Source organism: Anomaloglossus baeobatrachus, chromosome 9 (assembly GCF_048569485.1).
Source record: "Anomaloglossus baeobatrachus isolate aAnoBae1 chromosome 9, aAnoBae1.hap1, whole genome shotgun sequence".
NCBI classification, from domain to species: Eukaryota; Metazoa; Chordata; class Amphibia; order Anura; family Aromobatidae; genus Anomaloglossus; species Anomaloglossus baeobatrachus.
Genome location: NC_134361.1, coordinates 213912176 through 213923526, shown reverse-complemented (window position 1 = coordinate 213923526; position 11351 = coordinate 213912176). Strand labels below are relative to the sequence as shown.

Sequence of the window (11351 nt, the reverse complement as noted above, 5' to 3'; positions counted from 1 at the left end):
TAAACGCACCCCTCATTTTCTTCCCCAATTTTTGGGAGGAAAAGTGTTTCTTATAATCCAAAAAATACGATATTTCTAAAGGAGCCATTGACATTAATTTCTCACCAGATATCTGTAACAACCCATCCAATCCACACAGGCAAATAATTAAAACCATAGATATCCAGTAATTTAGTGATGTGTAATAATGAGAAATGACACAGAAAGTATTGAGCTCACTTCAATTTATTTCATAATTTGAACAAAAGCCTTTCTTGGTGATGAAGCTTCCAGACACCTCCTGTATGAAGACACTAGTCACCTGCATTGCTCAGGTGGGATTTTGGCCCACTCTTATATACACACTTTTCAAATCCTGCAGGTCCCGGCTTCTTCTATAATCTCGGAGCTTTACTTCCTTCCGAATATTTTCTATTGGATTCAGCTCCGGTGATCGGCTCGGCCATTCTAGCAGATTTATTTTCTCTGGGACCAGTTGAGTCTCCTTGGCTGTGTGTTTGGGGAAATATCCACCCTCGTTTCATCATCCTGGTAGATGGCTGCAGATTTTTATCTCGACTGTCTCTGTACATTTGTCCATTCATCCTTCCTTCCTTCAATTATACCAAGTTTGTAAGTGTCATATAGTGAAAAAGGGCTCCACACCATGATGTTCCCACCTCCACACTTTAGTTGGTGCTTTGAGGTGGTTTGCTTTTTGGCCTCCAAACATGGTGTGTATTATGGCCTCCAAAAAGTTTAGTTTTGGTTTCATGTGACCAGATTATATCCTCCAGTTTTTCACAGACTTGTCTAAATGTTGTTGAGGAAACTTTAAACAGTCATGAACCTGCTTTTTGTTCATCAATGGAGTCTTGCATGGTGAGTGTGCATACAGGTCATGGAGGGCGAGTGCATTGCTTATTTCTTTCTATGAAACAATTGTACCTGTTGTTGATTCCAGGTCTTTCTGTAGCTCTTCACAAGTGTCCTTGGCTCTTGGGCAACTCTTTTGACAATTCTTTTCACCCCTGTCTGAAATCTTGCCAGGGAGCACCTGATTGTCAGCCGGTTTATGGTGAAATTATGTTCGTTCCACTTCTGGATTATGGCCCCAACATTCACTGGAGACTTCAGTAGTTTAAAAATTCACATCTGAACAGTACCATCAGTATATTTTGCAACAATAAGGTTGTAGAGGTCTTGAGACAGCTCCCTGGTTTTACCCATCATGAGATGTTTCTTGTGTGGCTCCTTGGGAATGAGCCATACTTTTATCGGCCATCAGTTGAACCATCTGATATTATTGTTCAGTAATGGTCAGGATTGCTTTCTAATTCCTGATTGCAGCCGGTGTCAGGACTTTCCAGGGCTTTTTGCACCTCTTTGTGTCATTTCTTATTATTAAACATCACTTTATTCATGGATATCTATGGTTTGATTTTATTTCCTGTGTAGATTCGATTTGGTGAGAATTTCATGTCAATACATCCTTTTCTATTTACTTAGAAAATTGGTGACGCGTCCAATACTTATTTCACTCTCTGTATTTCTATCAATAGGCTGGTTTTGGCGTTCAGGCCTCCAGTGGTTACATCGGGGTTCTTAGGAGGCTGTTGCTCCATTCTTAGTTTGCAGGACTTTCCTTTTCTCCTAGTGCTGACCTCCTTGGCTGGTGATGCAGGGGAAGTGTTAAGGTGTATGGGATCCCTTTGTGCTCTTTTCATAGGACATTATAAAGGACTTGTTAATCAGTCTTCAAAAAGCCATTGTGTCCCCTTTGAATATCCTATTGGTTTTGTCCAAGGCTCCAGTCAAAGGGTAGACCCCCAAGAAGGGATGAGTGGAAGCTGCGCGAGACAATAGAGCAATTAAGTGTAGGGAGAGTCAGGATGACCACCTGAGCAGAATACAATTCCCCAGCAGAGCGCAGCGCCCGATCACTGCAGGGTCTCAACACTCCTCTCCTTCTATCCCTTTAATTCTGATAAAAGACTCCTGAGAACATTATCTGGTGACAGCTCAATTGACATGGATGATGAATGACCCCATCTCCAGTATGGCTGCTATTGCATCTTTGCCTGGGGTTTAGGACATCAAATCTGCCTAAGTAGGGGGTATAATTAGTTTTCTAAGACCCCAGACCGGCAGTGTAGTAAAGTACAGTCCAGCAGTGATCAGTTTCCCAGAATAGTTAACGATCTACGTTCTGTGTCCCCTGCAGGAGTGGTGGTGGCCTGTGCAATCGCTGGACTCCTGGCTTTGATTGTTGCTGGTGCCTGTTGGTGCAGGTAATTATACATTGTGTTCGTGGCTAGGTGCAAATCCCACGGGTGGGAGCGGTCTGTCGGCTCACACCCTGTGCCGGCAACAGCGGCATCTGAGTGATTAAAATTTGGGTTAAAATACCCCATATAACACCATTGGCCCCCACGATCGTAATCACAGGTGCCAATAATTGCCATATTACCTCGATGACATCTGGGTACGGTGGCCTGTTAGATCCTGCTATAGGCAGAGTCTAATAGGCTATGTCAATGTAGAACTGGCAGGTCTCATGCATTGCAGTGCACAAGTACTGTAATGCATAAGACCAGTGATCACAGTAAAATATATTCCTATCCCGCATCCTTAAATAATGTGCGTGTGTGTGTATATAATATATATATATATATATATATATATATATATATATATATATATATATATATATATATATATATATATATATATATATATATATATATATATATATAATTTATTCATTCACACATATAATCTCAATCGCTCTCTCTCATATACACATATATATGTGTGTGTATATGAGAGAGATTGAGATTGTGTGAATGAATACATATTTTTTTCTAATACACACACACACACACATGTATATATGTAATATATATATAATAAAAAAAATGTATTCATTCACACAATCTCAATCTCTTATACACACTCACACACATTTTATATATATATATATATATATATATATATGAGAGTGATTGAGATTATATGTGTGTGAATGAATACATATAATATATACACACACATACATATTTTTTATATATATACATACCGTGTATATATATTATCTTTCACATATATATATATATATATATATTTTATGTATATATATTTTATGTATATATGTATGTATATATTAAATGTAGTGTGTGTGTGTGTGTGTGTGTGTGTGTATATATATTATATACAGAAAAATTGTGTTTGAAGAAAAAAAAAAAATGTTTTGCCATTCAAAATGCAGCTTGTTAAAATAACAATAAACAAGAGAGTCTACATATAATTGGTTTCGCCCCGTCACAACCCAAACTAAAAAAATGATGTTTATTCCATACGGTCAACATTGTAGAAAAAAAAAAGTCAAATTGACTATTATTCATTATACTTAAACATAACAGAACTGAATAAAAAGCAATCAAAAAGTCATATGTGGAAAAAAAGATATACCGTATTTTTCGGACTATAAGACGCACCTGACCATAAGACGCACCCTGGTTTTAGAGGAGGAAAATAGGAAAATAAAACTTTAAGCAAACAAATGTGGTCATGACACACTGTTATGGGGCGAGAATCTGCTGCTGACACGGTTATGGTGGTAATGTCCCCAAATTCTCTACTAAGGTACCCCATCCATGGTAATGATCCTCCTGCCTTGTATATGATCCTGCTATAAACCCCCATCCTGCTCATATACCCCCATCCTGCTTATATACCAGCATCCTGTTCATATACCCCCATCCATCCTGCTCATATTCCCCCATCCCATCCTGCTCATATACCCCCATCCTGTTCATATACCCCCATCCTGTTCATATACCCCCCCATCCATCCTGCTCATATACTCCCCCATCCATCCTGCTCATATACTCCCCCATCCATCCTGCTCATATACCCCCCTATCCATCCTGCTTATATACCCCCATCCTGTTCATATACCCCCATCCTGTTCATATACCCCCATCCTGTTCATATACCCCCATCCTGTTCATATACCCCCATCCTGTTCATATACCCCCATCCTGTTCATATACCCCCATCCTGTTCATATACCCCCATCCTGTTCATATACCCCCATCCTGTTCATATACCCCCATCCTGTTCATATACCCCCATCCTGCTCATATACCCCCATCCTGCTCATATACCCCCATCCTGTTCATATACCCCCATCCTGTTCATATACCCCCATCCTGTTCATATACCCCCATCCTGTTCATATACCCCCATCCTGTTCATATACCCCCATCCTGTTCATATACCCCCATCCTGTTCATATACCCCCATCCTGTTCATATACCCCCATCCTGTTCATATACCCCCATCCTGTTCATATTCCCCCATCCATCCTGCTCATATACCCCATCCTGTTCATATACCCCCATCTATCCTGTTAATATACCCCCCATCCTGCTATATGCCCCCATCATGCTCATATACCATCCTGGTATATGGCCTGTATCCTATATCACAGAGAAAAAAAAACAAACATTTATACTCACCTTTTCCTCACTCCCAGCAGTCGATCATCTTCCTCTCTGCAGTGTGCAGCACGCAATGTCTTCCTGTCTGTGACGATCAGCTGATCGGCACAGACAGGAAGACATCGCGTGCTGCAGGGGGACGGCTCCACACACGGGACGGGTGAGTAATGTGTACTGATTGACTGCTCCCCACGCTGATGATGATGATGATGATGATGACGACGACGACGACGACGACGACGCACGCGCGGGGAGCAGTGAATACAGCCGCACATGATCACTCCAGGCTGTAATTGCCAGGGGGGATCATGCGGACCGGCTCTTTACTATGCGCGCGTCCCCGCTCGTCCCCCCGCCCACCTGTTAGCGCCGGCTTCAGCGCTGAGGGATGATGGGCGGGGGATGGGCGTGCATATGTAATGAGCGGGTCCACGTGGTCACAGCAGGCTGCTACAGCCTGCTCGTGCCCCCGATGACCCGCTCCACCGCAGCACCTCATTCCCCGCAGCCACAGTCAGACCATAAGACGCACCCCCAACTTTTCCCCAACATTTGGGGGGAAAAAAGTGCGTCTTATGGTCCGAAAAATACGGTAACTGAAAGCAGCAAGTTCTCCCGCAAAATACAATCCCCTCATATGGCTCATTCGGCAAAAAAGTTCCAGCTCTCAGAATATGGCAATGTAAAAACAAATTAAATTGTGTAAAATATGGTTTATATTGTGTAAAAATAGCAAATCAGAAATTTAACGAAAATTTTGCCATTTTAAAACTTTTAATTTTTATGCCCTTAAATCAGAGATATGTCGTACACAATAATTAATAAATGACATTTCCCATACGTCACTTTACATCAGCGCAATTTTTGAAACATTTTTTTGGAGGTTTAGGAAGTTAGAAGGGGTCAAAGTTCATCAGCAATTTCCCAATTTTTCAAACAAAATAAACAAAAACATTTTTTATGGACCAAATCACATTTGAAGTGAAGTTGCGGGGCCTAGGTACCAGAAAATACCCAAAAGTGACCCCATTCTAAAAACTGCACCCCTCAAACTGCTCAAAACCACATTCAAGAAGTTTATTAACCTTTCAGGTGCTTCACAGGAACTAAAGGAATGTGGAAAGAAAAAAAAAATATATCCTTTTACCTAAAAATGTTGCTCTAGCCCCAATTTATTCACTTTTAGAAGAAATAACACAACTGAATGGACCCCAAAATGTGTTACCCAATTTCTTCTGAGCGCGCTGATACCCCACATGTGGTCAGAAACCTCTGTTTGGACAAATGGGAGGGGCCGGAACAGAAGGAGCAATATTTGAATTTTGTGACACAAATTTGGCTAAAATAGATTGCGGACACCATGTTGCATTTTCCGGGCTCCTAAGGAACCTAAATAGCAGGAAAACCTCCCCCCCATTCACACCCCCCCAACCATAAGTGACCCCATTTGGAAACAAGACCTCTCAAGGATTTTATCTAGGGGTACAGTCAGCATTTTGAACCCACAGGTACTTCACAGAATTTGATATTGATATTGAAAATTTTGATATTGAAAATTTTCAATTTTTTTTTTTTTTTCACAAAAGTGTTGATTTAGCACCAGATTTCTCACTTTTTCAAGAGGTAATGCAAAAAAGTGGACCCCACAGTTTCTTACCCAATTTCTTATGAGTGCGGTACCCCACATGTCAGAAAGTTCTGTGTGGACAAATGGGAGGGCTCAGAACGGAAGGAGCAATATTTGAATTTTGGAACACAAGTTTGGCTGAAAAAGATTGCGGGTACCTTGTTACATTTGTAGGGCCCCTAAGGTACCTAAACAGCTGAAACTCCCCACAAGTGACCTCATTTGGGAAACTAGACCCCTCAAGGAATTTATCTAGATTTTTGAGGAATACCTTGATCTTCTGGGTGCTTCACAGAATTTTATAACGTTAAGTTGTGAAAATTTAAAAATTGTTGGGTTTTTTTTTACCACAAAATTGTTACTTCATCCATATAGTTTTTTTTACAAGGATATCGGGATAAATTGTACCATAACATTTACTGTGCAATTTCTTCTGAGTACTCTGATACCTTCTATATGGTGGAAATCAATTGTTTGGGCGCACGTCAGGGCTCGAAAGGGAAGGAGCGCCATTTGTCTGTAAATTTGCCTGGAATCCTTAGCAGATGTCATTAGCCATGTCTCGTTTGTCGAGCCCCTGAGGTGCATAAACTGTGGAGCTCCCCCCACATGTAACCCCGTTTTGGAAACTAGACCCTTCAATGAATTTATCTAGATGATTGGTGATCACCTTGAATCCCCAGGGAGCTTCTCAGAATTTTTTAATGTTCTTCTTTACTTTGCACTGTGCCTCAAAGACGTTTTCAACCACATATCAGGTATCTGCGTACTCTGGAGAAATTGTACAACAAATTGTACGGTCCATTTTTCCTGACACCCCTGGGAAAAAAGTTATCTGGTTGAAGCAACAAGTTTGTGGGTTTGTGGTAAAAAATGTATTTATTTTTTGGATTTTTACAGCTCAATGTTATAAAATTCTGTGACGTCCTCGGGGGTTCAGGGTGCTCACCAAACATCTAGATAAATTTCTTCAGGGGTATAGTTTCCAAAATGGCGTCACTTGGGGGGGAGCTCCACTGTTTAGGCACCTCAGGGCCTCTCCAAACGCGACATGGCATATGCTAATGATTCCACCTAATTTTAATTTCAAATATTTAAATGGCGATCCTTCCCTTCCAAGCCCTGTCATGTGCCCAAACAGTAGATTTCCACAACATATCAGGTATCTGCGTACTCCGAAAAAATTGCACAACAAATTTTATGGTGCATTTTTTCGTGATAAAAAAACTACCTAGTTGAAATAACTTTGTGGTAAAAAAAATATATATTTTCGCGGCTCAACATTATAAACTTCTGTGAAGTTCCATTCACCTTTTGTGCCTCCCCAATTCCCTCATAGACTGTAAGCTTACAAGCAGGGCCCTCACTCCTCCTGGTATCTTCATTTTGTTATTTTGTATTGTATCATATTGCCTGTACATGTCCCCTCTGAATTGTAAAGCGCTGCGGAATATGTTGGTGCTATAAAAATAAAACTTATTATTATCATTATTATTATTATTATTATTATTATTATTAAGCCCCTGCGGGTTTCCAGGTGGTCACCAAACATTTAGAATAATACCCTGAGGGGTCTAGTTTCAAAAATGCGGTCACTTGTGGGGGAGCGCTATTGTTTAGGCACTTCAGGGGGGTTTTCAAACGTAAGATGGCATCCGCTAATAATTCCAGCTAATTTTTCTTTTAAAAAGTCAAATGGCGCTCCTTCCCTTCTGAGCCCTGCCGTGCACCCAAACAATTAATTTCCACCACATATGAGGTATCAGCGTACTCAGAAGAAATTGCACAATAAATTTTATGGTGCATTTTCCTAAAACAATGGTTTTGTAAATTTTGTTGGAAAAATGAGAAATTGCTGATAAACCTTGACCCCTTCTAACGTCCTAACCAAAAAAGATGATGTTTCAAAAATTGTGCTGGTGTAAAGTGACACGTGGGAAATGTTGTCTGGTAACTATTCTGTGTGACATATCTTTCAGATTTATTGGCATAAAATTTCAAAGCTCAGAAATAAACGCAAAAAATATCCTAAATTTACCACTATCGTGAAGTCCAATATGTCACGAAAAAACAGTCTCAGAATCACCGAGATCCGATGAAGCTCCAGAGTTATAACCTCATAAAATGGCACTGGTCTGAATTGTAAAAAATGGCCGTGTCCAGAAGGTGAAAACCGGTCTCTGGTGTAAACTTTTTCAATATGACGACCAAATGTTATCAAATTCTGTGAAGTACCTGTGGGTTCAAAATTGCTATATCCCTGGATACAATCCCTTTATGGATCTAGTTTCCTAAATGGGGTCACTTGTGGGGGGTTTCTGCTGTTTAGGCACCTTTAAGGGCTCTGCAAATGCCACATTGTGTTCCTCAAATTTGTGTTCCAAAATTAAAATGCTTCTCCTTCCCTTCCAAGCCCGGCCTTTCATCCAAAAAGAGATTTCTGACCACATGTGGGGTATCAGCGCCCTCAGAATTAACTGGATAACAAAGTACGAGGTCTATTTTCTCGTGCTGTTCATTAAAAAAAAGTGAAAAATTTGGGCTAAAGCAACAGTTTAGAGGAAAAATTAACTTTTTTTTTTTTTTTTTTTCTTTTTTCATTCCACTTTGCATTAATTTCTCTATAGCAGCTGAAGGGTTAACACATTTCCTGACCGCAGATTTGAGGGGCACGATTTTTAAGATGGCATCACTTTTGGGCAGTTTCCACTATATAACGGCCCCTCAAAGTTAATTTAAATCTAAATAGGTCCCTAAAGAAAAATGTTTTGTAAAATTGCTGCTAAACCTTAAACCCTTAAAAAATCCTAACAAAATAAAATTAAAAAAAAGGATTGAAAATTGTGAATTTTTCAAAAATTGGCACCAAAATTCCGATATTTTCACAAACGCAAAGCATGTCGATTTAAATTAGCACTGTCATAAATTACAATGTGGGGAGATAAGGTATGCACACCAGTGACTATGGAAGGGGAATACATGTAATAGGCAGAAACTGCTGTGTGAATACTGACATGAAAAATTCAATAGCTATATGTAAGAATGAAATGTGAAAAATGGAACCTGCATTACTGCCATGAACATATGAATAAAGAGAAATTTAGCTACTGAATTGATCAATGCAATAGAGCCCCAACACTACGCCAAAGTATTTCTCTACGTTGGGGTCCCTAGCTTGTGTGTGTCCTCTCATGCAGTTAAAAAACTCCCCATAGTGATGTTTTTAGGTTTTTGCACCCAGTTCAGACATGGAATGGAGTTCCAAACGTTATTCATAAATTACAATGTGTCACGAAAATAAATCTCTGATTGTCTGCGATATGTTGAAACGTTCCAGCGTTATTACCGCATAAAGGGACATGGGTCAGATGATGGGTCTGGTCGTTACGGTCGAAATTGGTTCCATCACTAAACTGTTGTTTCTGTTCCGTCCCTTCATAGGATGCGCAAGGAGATGAAGCTGGCAGAACGGACCGATTACCCCGCATACAAGCAGTCTCCACCGCCGCCGTATGAGAAGACATCGGTAGGTGGCAGATCGGCCATTTTAATACCGTATTTTTCGGACTATAAGACGCACCCTGGTTTTTTGAGGAGGAAAATAAAATTTTAAGGAAAAAATGTGGTCGTGACACACTGTTATGGGGCGAGGATCTGCTGCTGACACTGTTATGGGGGTAATGTCCCCAAATTCTCTACTAAGGTACCTCATCCTGGTAATGATCCTCCTGCCTTGTATATGAGCCACATCCTTGTATATATGTCCAGCATCCTGGTATATATTCCCATCCTGCTGTATACCCCCATCCTGCTGTATACTGCCGTCATGGTATATATTCTTATCCTGCTATATACCGCCATCATAGTATAGCCCCCATCCTGCTATATACCGCCATCCTGGTATATGCCCTTATCCTGCTATATACCCCCATCCATCCTGCTAAATAACCCCATCCATCCTGCTATATAACCCCATCCATCCTGCTATATACCCCCATCCATCCTGCTATATACCCCATCCAGCCTGCTATATACCCCCATCCAATGTCCCAAAATTCTCTACTAAGGTACCCCATCGTGGTAATGATCCTCCTGCCTTGTATATGAGTATATGTTCCCCATCCTTGTATATATGTCCAGCATCCTGGTATATATTCCCATCCTGCTATATACCGCCATCATGGTATATATGCCCATCCTGCTATATACCGCCATCATGGTATAGCCCCCATCCTGGTATATACCGCCATCCTGGTATATGCCCTTATCCTGCTATATACCCCATCCATCCTGCTAAATACCCCCTTCCATCCTGCTATATACCCCCATCCATCCTGCTGTATACCCCCATCCATCCTGCTATATACCTTCATCCTGCTTTATGGCCTGTATCCTGTGGCACACAAAAAAAATAAACGTTTATACTCTCCTTTCCTCACTCCATGCAGCATCACTCCTCCCCCTGTCAGCGCCGGCGGATGATGGGTGTGCATATGAAATGAGCGGGCCCACGTGGTATCGGCCGGCACTGCTGCAGCCTGCTCATGCCACCGATGACCTGCTCCACCGCAGCACCCTCATTCCCCACAGCCACATTCAGACTATAAGACGCACCCCTCACTTTTCCCCAACATTTGGGGGGGAAAAAGTGCATCTTGTAGTCCAAAAAATCCGGTAGTTATTTCTATACCTGGAAAAGCTCGCTGACGATGCGGCCATAATTGCAGCTTCCAAGTAGGTTGTCACTGAGGCTGCACGGACAATCTGCACTTATCTAGCCAGATTTGCATTCAGGGGGGTTGGCCATAGTACTGATATTACAGAAGAGGACAGTTTGTCGGAGAATTTTTTTTACTCTTCTTCCTTCCTTTCATTCCGTCTTCTTTTTGCTTTCAGCCCGGTGATAAGAAATTGGCCCAAAACGCCCAAATGTATCATTACCAGCACCAGAAGCAGCAGATGATCTCCATGGAGAAGTGAGTGTTCTGCTCGCAGAGGCCGTGGCTTCCGGTCAGGGTGGGAAGAGATTGATGTCCCCTTAATTTTTACTAATTCTTTTCACAGAAATAAAGATGAGCTGAAACACCCGGATTCTGCCGTCACATCGGACGAGGAGAACGAGGACGGAGACTTCACCGTATACGAGTGTCCAGGATTAGCCCCAGTGAGTGCCGTCTCTGCTCGATTTCCCATCACGGCTCATTTCCATTTTGTCCTCCCAGAGCCACAACTTTTTTTTA

At 41.3% G+C, this 11351-nt stretch overlaps 1 protein-coding gene across 1 annotated transcript in view; it reads left to right on the top strand.

The window, feature by feature from the left end:
* NPDC1 (neural proliferation, differentiation and control 1) overlaps positions 1–11351 on the top strand; it is a 132772-nt gene that overhangs the window by 113114 nt on the left and 8307 nt on the right. The window contains exons 5-8 of the mRNA XM_075324428.1: positions 2204–2270; positions 9553–9637; positions 11008–11087; positions 11176–11275. Coding sequence (XP_075180543.1) covers positions 2204–2270; positions 9553–9637; positions 11008–11087; positions 11176–11275 — 332 coding nt within the window. The remainder of the gene's footprint in view (positions 1–2203; positions 2271–9552; positions 9638–11007; positions 11088–11175; positions 11276–11351) is intronic.